The sequence below is a fragment of the Bombina bombina genome, chromosome 2, assembly GCF_027579735.1.
Source record: "Bombina bombina isolate aBomBom1 chromosome 2, aBomBom1.pri, whole genome shotgun sequence".
Taxonomy (NCBI): Eukaryota; Metazoa; Chordata; class Amphibia; order Anura; family Bombinatoridae; genus Bombina; species Bombina bombina.
The window spans coordinates 1227244021-1227268730 of NC_069500.1; the positions used below are offsets into that span (position 1 = coordinate 1227244021).

At 40.7% G+C, this 24710-nt stretch overlaps 1 protein-coding gene across 5 annotated transcripts in view; it reads left to right on the forward strand.

The window, feature by feature from the left end:
• The window catches only part of FRYL (FRY like transcription coactivator), a 916813-nt gene that overhangs the window by 610821 nt on the left and 281282 nt on the right, over window positions 1–24710 (forward strand). For all 5 annotated transcript variants that reach the window (XM_053703981.1, XM_053703978.1, XM_053703979.1 and 2 more), the window contains 3 exons: window positions 217–303; window positions 11690–11861; window positions 14362–14494. In XM_053703981.1, the coding sequence (XP_053559956.1) occupies window positions 217–303; window positions 11690–11861; window positions 14362–14494 (392 nt within the window). The remainder of the gene's footprint in view (window positions 1–216; window positions 304–11689; window positions 11862–14361; window positions 14495–24710) is intronic.

Below are 24710 nucleotides of genomic sequence, written 5' to 3' on the forward strand. Positions count from 1 at the left end.
TCAGTCTCACCGAATCCCTGTGCAGAGAATGTCTTGCTTACACTGTGGCTTTGCTAAGAGTACAATTTGATACTATATGGGAATGACAAGTATATGTGAATCCTATTACTTGGCAAACGCACAGCTGCTGTCCAAAAGATTGTATCACTGGGCATATTTATTGAAATGTACTTTTTTTGTAATTATTATTATAATTTTTCTTTTTTTTTTTTATAGGAACGTTTAGATTTTGCAATGAAAGAAATTATATTTGATCTTCTCAGCGTTGGAAAATCTCCTAAAACTTTTACTATTAACCCAGAGGTAAAGCTTTCTTTGATATTTTCAGAATGAGTTACTATTAATGTCTTACTACTGAATAGTAATAAAGGTCATATGGTAGCAACTGGTTGCCTCATTTTGTTTTGTTGTTGCGGTTAGGGCTCATTTATCCTTCTTCTTCTTACACAGATATTAAATGGACATTAAACACCTCAATATATTAATATAAATGGTTTCATTACATGTAGTAAAACAACTTTGCAATATACTTTCATTATTTCTTTTTTCCTGTAATTTAATTTTGAATATTCTGGGCTTTCCAATTCATGTTAAACATTTAAGTTCAGGCATCGCTATATTCTACACAGTGATTGGGTGCACACTCTAGTAAGCCATTTATAACCATTCCTAATTGGCCTCAGCTTAAAATATAACCTAAGTTACAATATGGCAGCACCCACTGCTTTATAGACATTAGATTATTACCCTTATTTCTCTTGTAAGATGTATCAAGTCCACGGATTCATCCTTACTTGTGGGATATTCTCCTCCCCTACAGGAAGTGGCAAAGAGAGCACCCACAGCAGAGCTGCCTATATAGCTCCCCCCTTAGCTCCACCCCCCAGTCATTCTCTTTGCCTACTCTAAGTAACTAGGAAGTGCAGAGCGAGTGTGGTGACAAAAATGTTAGTTTTTTATTTCTCAAGCAAAAGTTTGTTATTTTAAATGGTGCCGGTGTGTACTATTTACTCTTTGGCAGAAAAAGAGATGATTTCTGCAAGGAGGATTATGATCTTAGCACTTTGTAACTAAGATCCATTGCTGTTCTCACAAGGGCTGAAGAGTACAGGAAAACTTCAGTTGGGGGAACGGTTTGCATGCTAAGCTGCATATGAGGTATGTTCAGTCTATGTTTTTCTAGACAGACTGTGTTTATTCTAGAAAAGGCTGGCAATATCCCCATGGGGAAAGGGTAAGCTGTTTTCAGACACTTGGAATAGGAATTTCAGCTTACTTGAAAGGCTCATTTGTTACTGGTGACACTGTTAAGAAAAAAAAAAAAAAAGTTTTTTGTTTGTTCAGTAAATGATGCAATTATAACGTTTTTTTGAAGGGACTGAAGGGGTCATTGTGGCTTGTGTTAGGGTTTGTTTTTTAACCCACATAGTTAATTTAGAGACACTCAGGTGTTTTTCTAATAGGCCTCAAAACATCGAGTGAGGTGGGAGGGGCCTATTTTCGTGCCTCAGTTGCGCAGTTTCTTTTCTTTAAGAATCATCCAACTGCTTTTCTAGAGGTTCCTGCTATGTTTGAGGGCTGTAAAGGAGGTTTTTTCCCCACAAATCGTTCTGAAGGGCAGGTAGGCGCCACAGCAGAGATGTGGCAAGGTGCTGAAAGTCTTTTCTCCAACATAGGTGTGTCCGGTCCACGGCGTCATCCTTACTTGTGGGATATTCTCTTCCCCAACAGGAAATGGCAAAGAGCCCAGCAAAGCTGGTCACATGATCCCTCCTAGGCTCCGCCTACCCCAGTCATTCTCTTTGCCGTTGTACAGGCAACATCTCCACGGAGATGGCTTAGAGTTTTTTACTGTTTAACTGTAGTTTTTATTATTCAATCAAGAGTTTGTTATTTTGAAATAGTGCTGGCATGTACTATTTACTCAGAAACAGAAAAGAGATGAAGATTTCTGTTTGTATGAGGAAAATGATTTTAGCAACCGTCACTAAAATCCATGGCTGTTCCACACAGGACTGTTGAGAGCAATTAACTTCAGTTGGGGGAACAGTGAGCAGTCTCTTGCTGCTTGAGGTATGACACATTCTAACAAGACGATGTAATGCTGGAAGCTGTCATTTTCCCTATGGGATCCGGTAAGCCATGTTTATTACGATCGTAAATAAGGGCTTCACAAGGGCTTATTAAGACTGTAGACTTTTTCTGGGCTAAATCGATATTTAGCCTTGAGGAATCATTTTATCTGGGTATTTTGATATAATAATATCGGCAGGCACTGTTTTAGACACCTTATTCTTAGGGGCTTTCCCAGAGCATAGGCAGAGCCTCATTTTCGCGCCGGTGTGGCGCACTTGTTTTTGAGAGGCATGGCATGCAGTCGCATGTGAGAGGAGCTCTGATACTTAGAAAAGGCTTTCTGAAGGCGTCATTTGGTATCGTATTCCCCTTTGGGCTTGGTTGGGTCTCAGCAAAGCAGATACCAGGGACTGTAAAGGGGTTAAAGTTCAAAACGGCTCCGGTTCCGTTATTTTAAGGGTTAAAGCTTCCAAATTTGGTGTGCAATACTTTTAGGGCTTTAAGACACTGTGGTGAAAATTTGGTGAATTTTGAACAATTCCTTCATGTTTTTTCGCAATTGCAGTAATAAAGTGTGTTCAGTTTAAAATTTAAAGTGACAGTAACGGTTTTATTTTAAAACGTTTTTTTGTACTTTGTTATCAAGTTTATGCCTGTTTAACATGTCTGAACTACCAGATAGACTGTGTTCTGAATGTGGGGAAGCCAGAATTCCTATTCATTTAAATAAATGTGATTTATGTGACAATGACAATGATGCCCAAGATGATTCCTCAAGTGAGGGGAGTAAGCATGGTACTGCATCATTCCCTCCTTCGTCTACACGAGTCTTGCCCACTCAGGAGGCCCCTAGTACATCTAGCGCGCCAATACTCCTTACTATGCAACAATTAACGGCTGTAATGGATAATTCTGTCAAAAACATTTTAGCCAAAATGAACACTTATCAGCGTAAGCGCGATTGCTCTGTTTTAGATACTGAAGAGCATGACGACGCTGATAATGATATTTCTGATGGGCCCCTAACCCAGTCTGATGGGGCCAGGGAGGTTTTGTCTGAGGGAGAAATTACTGATTCAGGGAACATTTCTCAACAAGCTGAACCTGATGTGATTGCATTTAAATTTAAGTTGGAACATCTCCGCATTCTGCTTAAGGAGGTATTATCCACTCTGGATGATTGTGACAAGTTGGTCATCCCAGAGAAACTATGTAAAATGGACAAGTTCCTAGAGGTGCCGGGGCTCCCAGAAGCTTTTCCTATACCCAAGCGGGTGGCGGACATTGTTAATAAAGAATGGGAAAGGCCCGGTATTCCTTTCGTCCCTCCCCCCATATTTAAAAAAATTGTTTCCTATGGTCGACCCCAGAAAGGACTTATGGCAGACAGTCCCCAAGGTCGAGGGTGCGGTTTCCACTTTAAACAAACGCACCACTATACCCATAGAGGATAGTTGTGCTTTCAAAGATCCTATGGATAAAAAATTAGAAGGTTTGCTTAAGAAAATGTTTGTTCAGCAGGGTTACCTTCTACAACCAATTTCATGCATTGTCCCTGTCTCTACAGCCGCATGTTTCTGGTTCGATGAGCTGATAAAGGCGGTCGATAGTGATTCTCCTCCTTATGAGGAGATTATGGACAGAATCAATGCTCTCAAATTGGCTAATTCTTTCACCCTAGACGCCACTTTGCAATTGGCTAGGTTAGCGGCTAAGAATTCAGGGTTTGCTATTGTGGCGCGCAGAGCGCTTTGGTTGAAATCTTGGTCGGCTGATGCGTCTTCCAAGAACAAGCTACTTAACATTCCTTTCAAGGGGAAAACGCTGTTTGGCCCTGACTTGAAAGAGATTATCTCTGATATCACTGGGGTAAGGGCCACGCCCTTCCTCAGGATCGGCCTTTCAAGGCAAAAAATAAACCTAATTTTCGTAGAAACGGACCAACCCAAAGTGCTACGTCCTCTAAGCAAGAGGGTAATACTTCTCAAGCCAAGCCAGCTTGGAGACCAATGCAAGGCTGGAACAAGGGAAAGCAGGCCACGAAACCTGCCACTGCTACCAAGACAGCATGAAATGTTGGCCCCCGATCCGGGACCGGATCTGGTGGGGGGCAGACTCTCTCTCTCTTCGCTCAGGCTTGGGCAAGAGATGTTCTGGATCCTTGGGCGCTAGAAATAGTCTCCCAAGGTTATCTTCTGGAATTCAAGGGACTTCCCCCAAGGGGGAGGTTCCACAGGTCTCAGTTGTCTTCAGACCACATAAAAAGACAGGCATTCTTACATTGTGTAGAAGACCTGTTAAAAATGGGAGTGATTCATCCTGTTCCATTAAGAGAACAAGGGATGGGGTTCTACTCCAATCTGTTCATAGTTCCCAAAAAAGAGGGAACGTTCAGACCAATCTTGGATCTCAAGATCTTAAACAAGTTTCTCAAGGTTCCATCGTTCAAGATGGAAACCATTCGAACTATTCTTCCTTCCATCCAGGAAGGTCAATTCATGACCACGGTGGATTTAAAGGATGCGTATCTACATATTCCTATCCACAAGGCACATCATCGGTTCCTAAGGTTCGCATTCCTGGACAAACATTACCAGTTCGTGGCGCTTCCTTTCGGATTAGCCACTGCTCCAAGGGTTTTCACAAAGGTACTAGGGTCCCTTCTAGCTGTGCTAAGACCAAGGGGCATTGCTGTAGTACCTTTCTTGGACGACATTCTGATTCAAGCGTCGTCCCTTCCTCAAGCAAAGGCTCACACGGACATTGTCCTGGCCTTTCTCAGATCTCACGGATGGAAAGTGAACGTGGAAAAGAGTTCTCTATCTCCGTCAACAAGGGTTCCCTTCTTGGGAACAATAATAGACTCCTTAGAAATGAGGATTTTCCTGACAGAGGCCAGAAAAACAAAACTTCTAGACTCTTGTCGGATACTTCATTCCGTTCCTCTTCCTTCCATAGCTCAGTGCATGGAAGTGATCGGGTTGATGGTAGCGGCAATGGACATAGTTCCTTTTGCGCGCATTCATCTAAGACCTTTACAACTGTGCATGCTCAGTCAGTGGAATGGGGACTATACAGACTTGTCTCCGAAGATACAAGTAAATCAGAGGACCAGAGACTCACTCCGTTGGTGGCTGTCCCTGGACAACCTGTCACAAGGGATGACATTCCGCAGACCAGAGTGGGTCATTGTCACGACCGACGCCAGTCTGATGGGCTGGGGCGCGGTCTGGGGATCCCTGAAAGCTCAGGGTCTTTGGTCTCGGGAAGAATCTCTTCTACCGATAAATATTCTGGAACTGAGAGCGATATTCAATGCTCTCAAGGCTTGGCCTCAGCTAGCGAGGGCCAAGTTCATACGGTTTCAATCAGACAACATGACAACTGTTGCGTACATCAACCATCAGGGGGGAACAAGGAGTTCCCTAGCGATGGAAGAAGTGACCAAAATCATTCTATGGGCGGAGTCTCACTCCTGCCACCTGTCTGCTATCCACATCCCAGGAGTGGAAAATTGGGAAGCGGATTTTCTGAGTCGTCAGACATTGCATCCGGGGGAGTGGGAACTCCATCCGGAAATCTTTGCCCAAGTCACTCAGCTGTGGGGCATTCCAGACATGGATCTGATGGCCTCTCGTCAGAACTTCAAAGTTCCTTGCTACGGGTCCAGATCCAGGGATCCCAAGGCGGCTCTAGTGGATGCACTAGTAGCACCTTGGACCTTCAAACTAGCTTATGTGTTCCCGCCGTTTCCTCTCATCCCCAGGCTGGTAGCCAGGATCAATCAGGAGAGGGCGTCGGTGATCTTGATAGCTCCTGCGTGGCCACGCAGGACTTGGTATGCAGATCTGGTGAATATGTCATCGGCTCCACCTTGGAAGCTACCTTTGAGACGAGACCTTCTTGTTCAGGGTCCGTTCGAACATCCGAATCTGGTTTCACTCCAGCTGACTGCTTGGAGATTGAACGCTTGATCTTATCGAAGCGAGGGTTCTCAGATTCTGTTATCGATACTCTTGTTCAGGCCAGAAAGCCTGTAACTAGAAAGATTTACCACAAAATTTGGAGAAGGATTGGAAAAAGGATTATCTGCAAGTTCCCTGAAGGGACAGATTTCTGCCTTGTCTGTGTTACTTCACAAAAAGCTGGCAGCTGTGCCAGATGTTCAAGCCTTTGTTCAGGCTCTGGTTAGAATTAAGCCTGTTTACAAACCTTTGACTCCTCCTTGGAGTCTCAATTTGGTTCTTTCAGTTCTTCAGGGGGTTCCGTTTGAACCCTTACATTCCGTTGATATTAAGTTATTATCTTGGAAAGTTTTGTTTTTAGTTGCAATTTCTTCTGCTAGAAGAGTTTCAGAATTTTCTGCTCTGCAGTGTTCTCCTCCTTATCTGGTGTTCCATGCAGATAAGGTGGTTTTACGTACTAAACCTGGTTTTCTTCCAAAAGTTGTTTCTAACAAAAACATTAACCAGGAGATTATCGTACCTTCTCTGTGTCCGAAACCAGTTTCAAAGAAGGAACGATTGTTGCACAATTTGGATGTTGTTCGCGCTCTAAAATTCTATTTAGATGCTACAAAGGATTTTAGACAAACATCTTCCTTGTTTGTTGTTTATTCCGGTAAAAGGAGAGGTCAAAAAGCAACTTCTACCTCTCTTTCTTTTTGGATTAAAAGCATCATCAGATTGGCTTACGAGACTGCCGGACGGCAGCCTCCCGAAAGAATCACAGCTCATTCCACTAGGGCTGTGGCTTCCACATGGGCCTTCAAGAACGAGGCTTCTGTTGATCAGATATGTAGGGCAGCGACTTGGTCTTCACTGCACACTTTTACCAAATTTTACAAGTTTGATACTTTTGCTTCTTCTGAGGCTATTTTTGGGAGAAAGGTTTTGCAAGCCGTGGTGCCTTCCATTTAGGTGACCTGATTTGCTCCCTCCCTTCATCCGTGTCCTAAAGCTTTGGTATTGGTTCCCACAAGTAAGGATGACGCCGTGGACCGGACACACCTATGTTGGAGAAAACAGAATTTATGTTTGCCTGATAAATTACTTTCTCCAACGGTGTGTCCGGTCCACGGCCCGCCCTGGTTTTTTTAATCAGGTCTGATAATTTATTTTCTTAACTACAGTCACCACGGTACCATATGGTTTCTCCTATGCAAATATTCCTCCTTAACGTCGGTCGAATGACTGGGGTAGGCGGAGCCTAGGAGGGATCATGTGACCAGCTTTGCTGGGCTCTTTGCCATTTCCTGTTGGGGAAGAGAATATCCCACAAGTAAGGATGACGCCGTGGACCGGACACACCGTTGGAGAAAGTAATTTATCAGGCAAACATAAATTCTGTTTTTTACCGGATTTGACGTTTTTTCAATCCGGTTTTGCCATTAAGTGGTTAATTGTTTATTTGCATAGTTGTGCAAAGTTACTAAGGCTGTAAGATACTTCTGTAAAAATTTTGTTAAGTTTACTGCTTTTTTACACTCTTTTGCAGAACTTGTGCAGCTTTTTTTCTCTTAAAGGCACAGTACCGTTTTATTTCTATTCACAGAGATCATCATCAATTCCTCACATTCGCCTTTCTAAACAGGCATTACCAGTTTGTGGCCCTTCCTTTCTGGTTGTCCACGGCTCCCAGAATTTTCACAAAGGTGCTAGGGTCCCTTCTGGCGGTTCTACGACCACGGGGCATAGCAGTGGCGCCTTATCTAGACGACATCTTAATTCAGGCGTCGACTTTCCAGCTAGCCAAGTCTCACACAGACATTGTGTTGGCTTTTCTGACATCTCACGGGTGGAAGGTGAACATAAAAAAGAGTTCTCTCTTCCCTCTTACAAGAGTTTCCTTCCTAGGGACTCTGATAGAAATGAGAATATTTCTTACGGAGCTCAGAAAGTTAAAAATCTTATCCACTTGCCGAGCTCTTCATTCCATTCCTCGGCCATCAGTGGCTCAGTGTATGGAGGTAATCGGACTCATGGTAGCGGCAATGGACATAGTTCCTTTTGCCCGTCTACACCTCAGACCACTGCAACTATGCATGCTCAAACAGTGGAATGGGGATTATGCAGACTTATCTCCTCAACTGCATCTGGACCAGGAGACCAGAGATTCTCTTCTCTGGTGGTTGTCTCAGGACCACCTGTCTCAGGGAATGTGCTTCCGCAGGCCAGAGTGGCTCATTGTAACAACAGATTCCAGCCTGCTAGGCTGGGGTGCAGTCTGGAACTCCCTGAAAACTCCCTGAAAACACAGGGCTTATGGTCTCGGGAGGAAGCTCTTCTCCCGATAAACATTTTAGAACTGAGAGCGATTTTCAATGCGCTTCAGGCGTGGCCTCAGCTTGCTGCGGCCAAATTCATCAGGTTTCAGTCGGACATCATCACGACTGTAGCTTATATCAATCATCAGGGAGGAACAAGGAGTTCTCTAGCGATGATGGAGGTAACCAAAATAATCCGGTGGGCAGTGGATCACTCTTGCCATCTCTCAGCAATCCACATCCCAGGAGTAGAGAACTGGGAGGCGGATTTTCTAAGTCGTCAGACTCTTCATCCGGGAGAGTGGGAACTCCATCCGGAGGTATTCGCCCAGCTGATTCAGCTATGGGGCACACCAGAATTGGATCTGATGGCGTCTCGTCAGAATGCCAAACTTCCTCGTTACGGGTCCAGGTTCCGGGATCCCAAGGCAGTACTGATAGATGCTCTAGCAGTGCCTTGGTCCTTCAATCTGGCTTATGTATTTCCACCGTTTCCTCTCCTTCCACGTCTGGTTGCCAGAATCAAGCAGGAGAGAGTTTCGGTAATTCTGATAGCTCCTGCGTGGCCACGCAGGACTTGGTATGCAGACCTGGTGGACATGTCATCTGTTCAACTGTGGACTCTGCCAATGAGGCGGGAATTTCTAATTCAAGGCACGTTCATGCATCCAAATCTAATTTCTCTGCATCTGACTGCTTGGAGATTGAACGCATGATTTTATCAAAGCGTGGTTTCTCTGAATCGGTCATTGATACCCTGATTCAGGCTAGAAAGCCTGTCACCAGGAAGATTTATCATAAGATTTGGCGCAAATATCTTTATTGGTGTGAATCCAGAGGTTACTCGTGGAGTAAGATTAGGATTCCTAGAATATTGTCTTTTCTCCAAGAGGGTTTGGAGAAGGGATTATCTGCTAGTTCTCTTAAGGGTCAAATATCTGCTTTGTCTATTCTACTTCAAAAACATCTGGCAGATGTCCCAGACGTTAAAGCATTTAGTAAGGCTTTGGTCAGAATCAAGCCTATTTAAACCTGTTGCTCCGCCATGGAGCCTTAACTCAGTTCTTAAAGTTCTTCAAGGGGTTCCATTTGAACCTATGCATTCCATAGATATTAAGCTTCTATCTTGGAAAGTTTTGTTTTTAGTAGCTATCTCTTCGGTTCGAAGAGTTTCTGAGCTATCTGCTTTACAATGTGATTCCCCTTACCTTGTTTTCCATGCAGATAAGGTGGTTTTACGTACCAAACCTGGGTTTCTTCCTAAGGTTGTTTCTAATAAGAATATCAATCAAGAGATTGTGGTTCTTCTTTGTGTCCTAATCCTTCATCTAAGAAGGAACGTCTGTTACACAATCTTGATGTGGTTCGTGCTTTAAAATTCTATTTACAAGCAACTAAAGATTTCCGTCAAACATCTTCTTTGTTGTTTATTCTGGTAAACGGAGAGGTCAAAGGGCTACGGCTACCTCTCTTTCCTTTTGGCTAAAAAGCATCATCCGTTTGGCCTATGAGACTGCTGGACGGCAGCCTCCTGAAAGGATTACTGCTCATTCTACTAGAGCTGTGGCTTCCACATGGGCTTTTAAAAATGAGGCTTCTGTTGAACAGATTTGTAAGACGGCGACTTGGTCTTCGCTTCATACTTTTTCCATATTTTACAAATTCGATACTTTTGCTTCTTCAGAGGCTATTTTTGGGAGAAAGGTTCTACAAGCAGTGGTGCCTTCCGTTTAAGGTGCCTGTCTTGTCCCTCCCTTCATCCGTGTCCTAAAGCTTTGGTATTGGTATCCCATAAGTATGGATGAATCCGTGGACTCGATACATCTTACAAGAGAAAACATATTTTTATGCTTACCTGATAAATTTATTTCTCTTGTGATGTATCGAGTCCACGGCCCGCCCTGTTTTTTTAAGACAGGCGTATATATTTTTATTTTTAAACTTTCAGTCACCTCTGCACCCTATGGTTTCTCCTTTTTCTTCCTAGCCTTCGGTCGAATGACTGGGGGGTGGAGCTAAGGGGGGAGCTATATAGGCAGCTCTGCTGTGGGTGCTCTCTTTGCCACTTCCTGTAGGGCAGGAGAATATCCCACAAGTAAGGATGAATCCGTGGACTCGATACATCACAAGAGAAATAAATGTATCAGGTAAGCATAAATTATGTTTTTTTCAATATTTAAACAACTAATATCATTTTTAAAAATACATGTACAATTTATTCTCAGGATAATCTTTGGTTTAATTTAGTGTTTAATGTCCCTTTAAGCAGTGTTCTAAAAACAACTGCAGACATGAGTATAAAAAAACCATTTTATAAATAATTTGTTGGTGAAAGTTTTTATTTCTCTCTGTGGTAATGAGATATGGGCAGGTGTACAATGCATACAATTTCAAGATGTTATAAGTCTTCGTCCGCCCACAATCAGAAATTATAACTTTGTGTAGATATCAGATGTTTGTAACGTCTTTATATAGTGTGCAAGTGACAAAAATGTATTTTTATCTTCTGTTTTCATTTACTAATTTTTATTGGAAAATATAAAGTACTACAGTTTGGTGCTTTGGGAAAGTGGGTTGATACAAATTGTGTAATTATAGAGTTTTGATTTCAGACTTTATAAAATGACTTATTTTTCATGCATTCTCTAAAAAAAAAAAATATAATTTGATAAAACCTTTTGACTTTTAAATGCTGGGTAGTAGCTGTTTGCCATTATGTGATGTACCTGTAAACCACTGTAAGTAATGTGCTTAAAAAATCATTTGTATGGGTAAAGAATCACTGGAATTCAGTGAGTGTAATAGTGCAAAAATGGCTTCAACAGACCGTTTAGAAATTGCTCAGCCGCAAAGGGGTTAATCCCTTTATCTTGAAATGGTTTTAGTCAAAATATTATGTAATTATTCTGTATATTTTTATTACACTTATATAAAGGTTGACACTGACAAAAAAAAAAGTGAGGCGAATTTGTTAGAATATAAGGGTATTTTATCTGATAACTGTCGCTCTGCCTTTGTTTGGGCAGACTTGTTTAGGGAATGAGGATTTTTATCCAAAGATAGAACTCTTTGGCTAGAAAAATCAATATTTTACAAGTTAGATTTAGTTTGAAATAAAACATGGTCAGTTTGTTTTTTGACTTTATTTATATTCCTGCACTGCCAGAATGATTTCCTTGATGGTAATTTCAGTGTGTTCCACTTTCAATATCCTAAACTACAAATGAAGAGAGTAATCCCATTGGACGTGGCGTTGACAGTAAAGTTATGAATGAATGTATATAGTGGAGCTGCCAATATTTAATTTATATTATGATTAATGTGTCTTAATTTCTTGTCTTTTCGCAGAGAATGAATATAGGTCTCAGAGTCTTCCTTGTTATAGCTGACAGTTTGCAGCAAAAGGATGGTGAACCCCCCATGCCCACAACAGGAGTTGTTCTTCCCTCAGGAAATACTTTGCGTGTAAAGAAAATATTTCTAAATAAAACTTTGACTGATGAAGAAGCAAAAGTAATAGGTTTGTTTTGATCTTTATTTCTTGAAACATATCACAACATGAGCTGGAATATGATTTTTAAAATATCAATTTGTAGTGAGGTATTTTATTGATTATGTACCAAGCTACTTTTTTTACAAAGATACAACTTTTCTAACATAATTTTTTTTTTTTCATTGTACTAATAAAAAAGCACTACACAGTGGCATATACTTAAAGGGACAGTCTATGCCAGCATTTTTATTGTTTAGAAAGATAGATAATCTGTTTATTACCCATTCCTCCATTTTTTATAACCATCACGGATATATTAATATAATTTTTACATCTGTGATTACAATATATCTAAGCCTCTGCAGACTGCCCCCTTACTTTAGTTCTTTTGACAGACTTGCATTTTTGCCAATCAGTGCTGACTCATAAATAACAATATTTGCTATATGGTACACATGAACTAGCGCTGTCTATTGGTGGCTACATTAATCAAACCAATAAGCAAGCATAACCCAGGTTCTGAACCAAAAAATGGTCTGGCTCTTAAGCTTTACATTTCTGCTTTTTAAATACATATAGCAAGAGAACAAAGAAAAATTGATAATAGGAGTAAATTATAAAGTTGTTTTAAATTGCATGCTCTATCTGAATCATTTAAAGAAAACGTTTGGGTTTAGTGTCCCTTTAAGTTTCAAAAATGTCCCTTTCATCTCACTGAGGGCAGGGCCTACAGTGAGAAATGCTAAAAAACAAGTTAGTTGTTTGCTGTTTTTATGCACAATCTGTTTCTTTTTATGTTTACTTTGATTTAAAATATTGGTTTTAGCAAAGAAGTACCGTTTAATATCCCTTTAACAACTCCTCTTTCAAGCCATTAAATGCCTTAATGTTTATGATAGCAGTAATAGATGTTTCTGGGAACTTCTTCTGTTTTCCTACATGCAATATATTTTCTTTTTAGATTAAGCAAAACAGATCGATAGGGAAGAGGAAGATCAATTGTGAACACTTTACACCTGAATTTGAAATAGACTTGGGGCGGAATTATCAAGCCCCCTGATTCCACGCGAGCCTTCAGGCTTGCCAGAAACAGCAGTTATAAAGCAGCGGTCTTTAACTTGTCCTCCTGCTCTGAGGCTGCGGACATCAATCCGCCCGATCCTATACGATCGGGCTGATTGACACCCCCTGCTAGCGGCACGATTGGCCAGGGGGCAGCACTGCACAAGCCGTTCTCAAGAACGGCTTGTGCAATAATAAATGCCGACAGCGTATGCTGTCGGCATTTATTGATGTGCGGCGGATGTGATACGCTACATCGTATCATATCCACTTGCACTTTCATAAATAGGCCCCATAGTCTTATTTTGTGATTTCTTTAGCAAAAGCAATAGATTCACTGTGAAACTCTGCTTTCCATCCTGAAAAAAGTTTGAACTTTGTGTTGTAAAATGAAGAGCTTTTGTGTAAGATGGTGCAGTAATGTTTATTGTGCTTAAAGGAATAGTCTAGTCAAAATTTAACTTTCATGATTCAGATAGAGCATGCAGTTTTAAGCAATGTTCTTATTTTTATTCGTTCTCTTGGTATCTTTATTTGAAAAAGCAGAAATGTAAGCTTAAGAGCCGGCCCATTTTTGTTTCAGCACCTTGGTAGTGCTTTCTGATTGGTGTCTAAATGTAGCCACCAATCAGGAAGTGTTACCCAGGTGCTGAAACAAAAATGGCCCGGCTTCTAAGTTTACATTGAAATAAAGGTAGCAAGAGAACAAAGAAAAATTGATATTAGGAGTAAATTAGAAAGTTGCTTAAAATTGCATACTCTTATCTGAATCATGAACGTTTAATTTTGACTAGACTATCCCTTTAAGTCCAAGACATGAGGAAGAGCAGATTTTAGTTTCCATTAAAGATTGCTAGGGATTTCCAAATTTGTCCCTGGAAACACAATACATTGATGTATCAAGCTCATTGTATTGTGGCTGCCAAATAAGCAGGACTTTCCCCCATCATTTTTTCTTTCTTTCTCCTAAAGGAGCATTAAATTGGTATTCAAGAAGCACAGTGGTACATTTTAGATACAATTAGGATAATTTCACATTATCTGTAAAAATTCTTCATGCAAGTTATACCTGTTGGAGTGACATCACTTGCAGCAGTCTGTGCAAGTGCAGTAGACAAATGCATGTGCATGCAAACTTAGGCTATATGTACAGTAGATCCCACACACACACTAACATCTTTTCTCTGCAGCAGATTTTGCAGAGAGAAGCATATTTAAAAACAAATGCTTCTAATTTTTTGAAATACAGTGCTGTGCATTTAATATACTAATAAAATGTTCTTTTAACATTCACTTCTCCATTAAACCCAGATAGCTTTAAAGTTAAAATCTCATTCATAGAACAGATAAATGCTGTACAGCACCAAATTGTGCCCTCTGTGCCTTAGGTTGTACAACCCTGTAATATGTTAACAGTGTGTGTAACTGAGTTTTCTCTGACAGTAATAAGTGGGTTTGCCTCTAGGTATGTCAGTTTACTATCCTCAAGTGCGCAAAGCGTTGGACAGCATACTACGGCATTTGGACAAGGAAGTTGGCAGGCCCATGTGCATGACAAGTATTCAGATGTCTAATAAGGAGCCTGAGGATATGATCACGTATGTAAATTTAGACAATTGCTTTGTGTTCATTTAATTTTATGTATAAATGTGTTTGGTACAGTTAAGCATAGTGATCAATAATAAGCCTAACATTAAAGGGCCACTAAACCCAAAATCTTTCTTTCATGATTCAGATAGAGAATAGAAATTTAAACAACATTAAAATTTACTTCCATTATTTATTTTGCTTAATTTTTTAAATATCCTTAGTTGAAGAAAAAGCAATGCACATGGTGAGCCAATCACACAATGCTTCTATGTGCAGCAACCAATCAGCAGCTAGTGAGCATATCTAGATATGCTTTTCATCAAAGAATATCAAGAGAATAAAACAAATTAGATAATATAAGTAAATTTGAAAGATGTTTAAAATTGCATTCTCTTTCTAAATCATAAAATATAAAATGTGGGTGGTATGTCCCTTTAAGTCTACCAGGAATTACTGTATTGCATTAATATAGCCTTGGGTGATACTTTAATTAGACTAAACCAGGCTTAGTGTGAGAGGAGATGGCTTTTTATTTTATTTTTTGTTTTTTTCTTCATCTTCTTGCATCATCATGGCCACATTTTCTGTAGTGGTAGCTGCAACTTAAAGGGACATTAAACACTAAATACATGCTAGATAGAATGATGCATTCAAAGAAAAGATTAGTCCATGACTAACATGTAGATGTATTTTTTAAAGTTTCATTAGTTGTTTAAAAAGTGACAAAATAAGTGTAAAGTTTTAGTGTCTATAAAACACTGGGAGCTGCCATGTTGTAACTTGTGTTACCTTCTCTACTGTGGCCAATTAGGGACCGTTATACATAAGTCACTAGAGTGTGCAGCCAATGGTTGTGCTGGATTTAACAGTGTTCTGCACTTCCATTTCTATCAGGAACTGAAAAGCTCACAATTTTAGAATGGAATTACAGGCAAAGAGGACAAAATAAATAATGAAAGTATATTGCAGAGCTTTTTCATTAAATTCAATTTATCATTTTATATTACCATCTCAAAGTGTTTAATGTCCCTTTAAAGAACTTTAGAGAATACAGAAACTAGGTGTGTCAAACATTTACAAATGAGAAGTCATATTTTTTTTTTTTTTTAAATACTTGAAGGGAAGGCAAATAATTAATTTTAAGCAAATCAAGTTTAACTTTATATATAACCTTCAAATGTGTATTTATTAGCAAAATATATAACTTTATTTACGAATGCATGGTGCTAGAATGCCTTTAAATATCCCAGAAAAGGTAATTGAAAATGGTCAGCACGTGTCCTGCGGACTATAGGATCTCTGCAGAAATCCCAGGAACGGCAGCAAATAGGAAGAAAAGTTTAAAATTGCTTTATGCCCTTAGACATGACTAAGGGCTTTGGGCCTAAACATAGTCATTATGTTTGTACTTATTTGTGAATAAAGTCATTATGCACTGCAGCTATTCTTCGTATTTGCTCCAAAGAAAAAGCAAGTAATTTCAAGAGTTTTTCCCCAGCTTCAGATGTTCCATGTAAGAGTCTCTTACAGTATTGGCTGTATAAATTGCACAAATTAGGATTACTAATAAAGATTGTTACAAAGCTACATATAATAGGTAGAGAGTGGTTCTGGTGGGTCATCAATTTCTTCTAATCATTCTGGTCATGTCTTGTTTTGTTTGTGTTTGTATTCTGCGTTTTGCCCATTTATCATTCTCATTGTTTTAGTTAGAAGTAAAGAGACTGTAAATAAGTACCTGCCACATTTATGGCTGTTGACACCTCTGCAAAATTAGTATAGTGTGCTAAAATCATGATTGTTTGTGCTTAGCACCTCCCAGCAACCCTGAGAACTACTGTTGATCACATGACTGAACAAGCCTTGTGAGAAAAATGGGAACATTTAGAAGAGTAGTTTTAGATCACACCAAGAATGTGTTCCCTAATCAATCTAAAATCACCATATCATCTGGGGAATTGGCTGTGACTAAACTATGGGGGGTTATATTGAGGTCTGTAGCCATAGGTGGGGCAGTTCTTTTTCAAGAAAATCAGCAAATATGATCAATAAAGGAGTGAATTCACTCTGCTGCTACTTTCTATTGTTCTTAGCTAAAGCAGGAATAGCCAGCTGTCGGCTCTATGCCCTAGTTTTTGTGACCACAGGGAAAATAATTGTGCTTTTCATAGCCATACATTTATATATGCTGACCTTAAAGCTTCTAAACTATTGATCTGTGGCCCCATGTGATCTAAACCATACATGCCCTGGGTGTACTGTACAGGCAAATACATGATGTGCCAATTGATGTTCCTGTTTATGGTTTTTATTGCCGTCTGCATAATTATTATCCATTAGGATTTGTTTGAGCTCCTCAGGACAGTTATAAAGGGGAGAGCAGTCATCCATTTGTGACTGAAACTCATAATGAGCTTGTAAAATAAAATGGTTAATTATCCATTGTCAAAAAAATGTGATATGTATTTATTACTTATTCTGCTTGCTTTTCCATAAAATCTTGTCTGCCCCATGCTCCAAAGAGAGTCATAAAAAAAATAATAGCAATTGTTTAGAGCAGTAGAGAAACTAGCCTCACCCCAATTTAGCGAGGTGGAAACATCCACTAAAGTTTTTAATTAGTTTTGCAAATCATCAATAAAGTGACAGATTAAATTATTTTGCTATTGTGTTATATCTATTGGTAATGGAATGCATATTGATAAACTAACACTAAACAGTTAGCTGTTGTAGTAAGAAGTTTTCCTCTCCATGGTTTTACATGTAATTATTTCTGTATGCAATAGAAGATCCCACAGTCAGCTTATTCGGACCTGTTCTTTCTCTCTGTCTTCAAATATATAAATAAATCATTGTCTTAAAGCAGCACAGTTAAATGGACATTATACACTAGATTTTTCTTTGCATAAATGTTTATATAGCCTATACAGTAAATGGATTGTTTTGCTTATTTCTCTTGTTAAGTGTATTCAGTCCACGGATCATCCATTACTTATGGGATATATTCCCTTCCCAACAGGAAGTTGCAAGAGGATCACCCAAAGCAGAGCTGCTATATAGCTCCTCCCCTCCACGTCATATCCAGTCATTCTCTTGCAACTCAAAACATAGTAGGAAGGTGTGAGAGGAGTGTGGAGTTTCTTCTGTTAAGTGTGATCAGTCCACGGGTCATCATTACTTCTGGGATATTACTCCTCCCCAACAGGAAGTGCAAGATGATTCACCCAGCAGAGCTGCATATAGCTCCTCCCCTCTACGTCACTCCCAGTCATTCTCTTGCACCCAACGATAGATAGGATGTGTGAGAGGACTATGGTGATTTTATTTAGTTTTATTTCTTCAATCAAAAGTTTGTTATTTTTTAATAGCACCGGAGTGTGTTATTCCTTCTCTGGTGGAGTTTGAAGAAGAATCTACCAGAGTTTTTACTATGATTTTAGCCGGAGTTGTTAAGATCATATTGCTGTTTCTCGGCCATCTGAGGAGAGGTAAACTTCAGATCAGGGGACAGCGGGCAGTTTAATCTGCAAAGAGGTATGTAGCAGTTTTTATTTTCTGACAATGGAATTGATGAGAAAATCCTGCCATACCGACATAATATCATGTATGTATATTTAACATTTGAGTATTCTGGGGAATGGTACTTCACTGGAATTACACTGTGTATATAAGACTTTAGCCTAATTGCAAAGCAACAGGTTTTTTAATAACTCTTAATTTATGTTAAACGTTTTTGCTGGAATGTAAAATCGTTTCCATTTTCTGAGGTACTGGGTGAATAAAATGTTTGGGCACTATTTTTCCACTTGGCAGTTGCTTGATTTAATTATGACAGTTTACTGATCTCTCTCACTGTTGTGTGTGAGGGGGAGGGACCTTTTTTTGGCGCTTTTGCTACGCATCAAAAATTTCAGTCAGAAGCTCATTGTTTTTTCCTGCATGTTCCGGTTTATCTCTACAGAACTCAGGGGTCTTCAAAGCTTGTTTGAGGGAAGTAATCTAACAGAGCTGTGAGATTATAGTTGACTGTGATAAAAAACGTTTATTCTTTAACTTTTTTATGCCATCAGGGTTCGTTTTTCTTTGCTAATGGGAACAAACCTTTGCTAAATTGTGTTTTGTTTTTCAAAGTTTATTGATTTCAACTGTTATATATCTTTCAGTGCTTCTTAAAGCACAGTACATTTTTTCATTGTGTTTTACTTGAATAATATTTCCAAGTTGCAAGTTTATTTGCTAGTGTGTTAAACATGTCTGATTCAGAGGATGAGACCTGTACTATTTGTGCCAACGCCAAGGTGGAGCCCAATAGAAATAAAAGTCAATCTGTACAAATTGAACAAATTTCACCAAACAACGAGGGGAGAGTTATGCCGACTAACTCGCCTCACGTGACAGTACCTGCATCTCCCGCTCGGGAGGTGCGCGATATCTGGGCGGCCATTACAAATAACATTACAAGATATGGCTACTGTTATGACTGAGGTTTTGGCTAAATTACCAGAACTAAGAGGCAAGCGTGATCACTCTGGGGTGAGAACAGAGTGCGCTGATAATGCTAGGGCCATGTCTGATACTGCGTCACAACTTGCAGAACATGAGGACGGAGAGCTTCATTCTGCGGCTGACGGTTCTGATCCAAACAGATTGGATTCAGATATTTAAAATTTTAAATTTAAGCTGGAAAACCTCCGTGTATTACTAGGGGAGGTGTTAGCGGCCCTGAATGATTGTAACACAGTTGCAATACCAGAGAAAATGTGTAGGTTGGATAAATATTTTGCTGTACCAACAAGTACTGACGTTTTTCCTATACCTAAGAGACTAACTGAAATTATTACTAAGGAGTGGGATAGACCCGGTGTGCCGTTCTCACCCCCTCCGATATTTAGAAAGATGTTTCCAATAGACACCGCCACACGGGACTTATGGCAAACGGTCCCTAAGGTGGAGGGAGCAGTTTCTACTTTAGCTAAGCGTACCACTATCCCGGTAGAGGATAGCTGTGCCTTTTCAGATCCAATGGATAAAAAGTTAGAGGGTTACCTTAAGAAAATGTTTGTTCAACAAGGTTTTATATTGCAACCCCTTGCATGCATTGCGCCGGTCACGGCTGCAGCGGCATTCTGGATTGAGTCTCTAGAAGAGAACCTTAGTTCAGCTACGCTGGACGACATTTCGGACAGGCTTAGAATACTTAAGCTAGCTAATTCATTCATTTCGGAAGCCGTAGTACATTTAACTAAACTTACGGCTAAGAATTCCGGATTCGCCATTCAGGCGCGTAGAGCACTGTGGCTAAAATCCTGGTCAGCTGATGTAACTTCTAAGTCCAAATTACTTAATATACCTTTCAAGGGACAGACCTTATTTGGGCCCGGTTTGAAAGAAATTATCGCTGACATTACAGGAGGTAAGGGCCACGCCCTGCCTCAAGACAAAGCCAAATCTAAGGCTAGACAGTCTAATTTTCGTTCCTTTCGGAATTTCAAAGCAGGAGCAGCATCAACTTCCACTGCTCCAAAACAAGAAGGATCTGGTACTCGCTACAGACAAGGCTGGAGACCTAACCAGTCCTGGAACAAGGGCAAGCAGGCCAGGAAACCTGCTGCTGCCCCTAAAACAGCATGAATTGAGGGCCCCCGATCCGGGATCGGATCTAGTGGGGGGCAGACTTTCTCTCTTCGCCCAGGCTTGGGCAAGAGATGTCCAGGATCCCTGGGCGCTAGAGATAATATCTCAGGGATACCTTCTGGACTTCAAATACTCTCCTCCAAGAGAGAGATTTCATCTGTCAAGGTTGTCAACAAACCAAACAAAGAAAGAAGCGTTTCTACGCTGCATACAAGAACTATTGTTAATGGGAGTAATCCATCCAGTTCCACGGTCGGAACAGGGACAGGGGTTTTACTCAAATCTGTTTGTGGTTCCCAAAAAAGAGGGAACTTTCAGACCAATCCTGGATTTAAAGATCCTAAACAAATTCCTAAGAGTTCCATCATTCAAAATGGAGACTATTCGGACAATTTTACCCATGATCCAAGAAGGTCAGTACATGACCACAGTGGATTTAAAGGATGCTTACCTTCACATACCGATTCACAAAGATCATTACCGGTATCTAAGGTTTGCCTTTCTAGACAGGCATTACCAGTTTGTAGCTCTTCCATTCGGATTGGCTACAGCTCCAAGAATCTTCACAAAGGTTCTAGGTGCTCTTCTGGCGGTACTAAGACCGCGGGGAATTTCGGTAGCTCCGTACCTAGACGACATTCTGATACAAGCTTCAAGCTTTCAAACTGCCAAGTCTCATACAGAGTTAGTACTGGCTTTTCTAAGGTCACATGGATGGAAGGTGAACGAAAAGAAAAGTTCACTCGTTCCACTCACAAGAGTTCCCTTCCTGGGGACTCTTATAGATTCTGTAGAAATGAAGATTTACCTGACAGAGGACAGGTTAACAAGACTTCAAAGTGCTTGCCGCACCCTTCATTCCATTCAACACCCGTCAGTGGCTCAATGCATGGAGGTAATCGGCTTAATGGTAGCGGCAATGGACATAGTGCCATTTTCTCGCTTACACCTCAGACCACTGCAACTATGCATGCTAAGTCAGTGGAATGGGGATTACTCAGACTTGTCCCCTTCTCTGAATCTGGATCAAGAGACCAGAAATTCTCTTCTATGGTGGCTTTCTCGGCCACATCTGTCCAGGGGGATGCCATTCAGCAGACCAGACTGGACAATTGTAACAACAGACGCCAGCCTTCTAGGTTGGGGTGCCGTCTGGAATTCTCTGAAGGCTCAGGGACAATGGAGTCAGGAGGAGAGTCTCCTGCCAATAAACATTCTGGAATTGAGAGCAGTTCTCAATGCCCTCCTGGCTTGGCCCCAGTTGACAACTCGGGGGTTCATCAGGTTTCAGTCGGACAACATCACGACTGTAGCTTACATCAACCATCAGGGAGGGACAAGGAGCTCCCTAGCAATGATGGAAGTATCAAAGATAATTCGCTGGGCAGAGTTTCACTCTTGCCACCTGTCAGCAATCCACATCCCGGGAGTGGAGAACTGGGAGGCGGATTTCTTAAGTCGTCAGACTTTTCATCCGGGGGAGTGGGAACTTCATCCGGAGGTCTTTGCCCAAATATTTCGACGTTGGGGCAAACCAGAGATAGATCTCATGGCGTCTCGACAGAACGCCAAGCTTCCTCGTTACGGGTCCAGATCCAGGGATCCAGGAGCAGTCCTAATAGATGCCCTGACAGCACCTTGGGACTTCACGATGGCTTATGTGTTTCCACCCTTCCCGATGCTTCCTCGATTGATTGCCAGAATCAAACAGGAGAGAGCATCAGTGATTCTAATAGCACCTGCATGGCCACGCAGGACTTGGTATGCAGACCTGGTGGACATGTCATCCTGTCCACCTTGGTCTCTACCTCTGAAACAGGATCTCCTGATACAGGGTCCTTTCAAACATCAAAATCTAACTTCTCTGAAGCTGACTGCTTGGAAATTGAACGTTTGATTTTATCAAGACGTGGGTTTTCTGAGTCAGTTATTGACACCTTAATACAGGCTAGGAAGCCTGTTACCAGAAAGATTTACCATAAGATATGGCGTAAATACCTATATTGGTGTGAATCCAAAGGTTACTCTTGGAGTAAGGTTAGGATTCCTAGGATATTGTCTTTTCTACAAGAAGGTTTAGAAAAGGGTTTATCTGCTAGTTCATTAAAGGGACAGATCTCAGCTCTGTCCATTCTGTTACACAAACGTCTGTCAGAAGTGCCAGACGTTCAGGCTTTTTGTCAGGCTTTGGCCAGGATTAAGCCTGTGTTTAAAACTGTTGCTCCGCCATGGAGTTTAAACCTTGTTCTTAACGTTTTACAGGGTGTTCCGTTTGAACCCCTCCATTCCATTGATATAAAGTTGTTATCTTGGAAAGTTCTATTTTTAATGGCTATTTCCTCGGCTCGAAGAGTCTCTGAATTATCAGCCTTACATTGTGATTCTCCTTATTTGATTTTTCATTCGGATAAGGTAGTTCTGCGCACTAAACCTGGGTTCTTACCTAAGGTAGTCACTAACAGGAATATCAATCAAGAGATTGTTGTTCCTTCTTTGTGTCCAAATCCTTCTTCGAAGAAGGAACGTCTTCTGCACAATCTGGATGTAGTTCGTGCCCTAAAGTTTTACTTACAGGCAACTAAGGAATTTCGACAAACGTCTTCCCTGTTTGTCGTTTACTCTGGTCAGAGGAGAGGTCAAAAGGCTTCTGCTACCTCTCTTTCTTTTTGGCTTCGTAGCATAATTCGTTTAGCCTATGGGACTGCTGGACAGCAGCCTCCTGAAAGAATTACAGCTCATTCTACTAGAGCTGTGGCTTCCACTTGGGCCTTTAAGAATGAGGCCTCTGTTGAACAGATTTGCAAGGCTGCAACTTGGTCTTCGCTTCATACTTTTTCCAAATTTTACAAATTTGACACTTTTGCTTCCTCGGAGGCTATTTTTGGGAGAAAGGTTCTTCAGGCAGTGGTTCCTTCTGTATAAAGAGCCTGCCTATCCCTCCCGTCATCCGTGTACTTTTGCTTTGGTATTGGTATCCCAGAAGTAATGATGACCCGTGGATTGATCACACTTAACAGAAGAAAACATAATTTATGCTTACCTGATAAATTCCTTTCTTCTGTAGTGTGATCAGTCCACGGCCCGCCCTGTTTTTTAAGGCAGGTAAATATTTTTTAAATTATACTCCAGTCACCACTACACCCTTGGTTTCTCCTTTCTCGTTGGTCCTTGGTCGAATGACTGGGAGTGACGTAGAGGGGAGGAGCTATATGCAGCTCTGCTGGGTGAATCCTCTTGCACTTCCTGTTGGGGAGGAGTAATATCCCAGAAGTAATGATGACCCATGGACTGATCACACTACAGAAGAAAGGAATTTATCAGGTAAGCATAAATTATGTTTTTTATACTTAATTATTTCTTCAATCAAAAGTTTGTTATTTTAAATGGCACCGGAGTGTGCTGTTTTTCTCTCAGGCAGTATTTGGAAGAAGAATCTGCCTGCGTTTTCTATGATCTTAGCAGAAGTAACTAAGATCCACTGGCTGTTCTCGCACATTCTGAGGAGTGGGGTAACTTCAGAAAGGGAATAGCATGCGGGGTTCCCTGCAGATGAGGTATGTGCAGTAAAATATTTTTCTAAGGAATGGAATTGACTAAGAAAATACTGCTGATACCGATGTAATGTAAGTACAGCCTTAAATGCAGTAGTAGTGACTGGTATCAGGCTGATGAATGTATGTGCAGTAAAGTAATTTTCTATGGAATGGAATTTGACTAAGAAAATGCTGTTAATACTGAAGTAATATAGGAGCCTTAACTGCAGTAGAAGCGACTGGTAGCAGGCTTATTGATAACACTACATAACTTTTAAAATGTATGTTTAAAACGTTTACTGGCATGTTATTCGTTTTTGTGAGGTACTTTGGTGATAAATCTTTTGGGGCATGATTTTTTTCCACATGGCTGACGTATATTTCTGCATAGAAAAGGTTAACTGAGTTTTCCCACTGTTGTAATATGAGTGGGAGGGGCCTATTTTAGCGCTTTTTTGCGCAGTAAAAATTCAGTCACAGTCTTCCTGCTTCTTCCTCCTTGATCCAGGACGTCTCTAGAGAGCTCAGGGGTCTTCAAAATTCATTTTGAGGGAGGTAATCGGTCACAGCAGACCTGTGACAGTGTGTTTGACTGTGATAAAAACGTTAATTGTTCAATTGATTATCCGTTTTGGGTATTAAGGGGTTAATCATGCATTTGCTGGTGGGTGCAATACTTTGCTAACTTAATACATTTACTGTGAAAATTTGGTTGCTATAACTGATTTGGCTCATTGTTATTTCAACTGTGACAGGTTTTTTGTGCTTCTTAAAGGCGCAGTAGCGTTTTTTATATTGCTTGTAAACTTATTTGAAAGGATTTTCCAAGCTTGCTAGTCTCATTGCTAGTCTGTTTAAACATGTCTGACACAGATGAATCTGTTTGTTCACTATGTTTGAAGGCCAATGTGGAGCCCCATAGAAAGATGTGTACTAAATGTATTGATGTCACTTTAAATAAAAGTCAGTCTTTATCTGTAAAGAAATTATCACCAGACTACGAGGGGGAAGTTATGCCGACTAACTCTCCTCACGTGTCAGTACCTTCGCCTCCCGC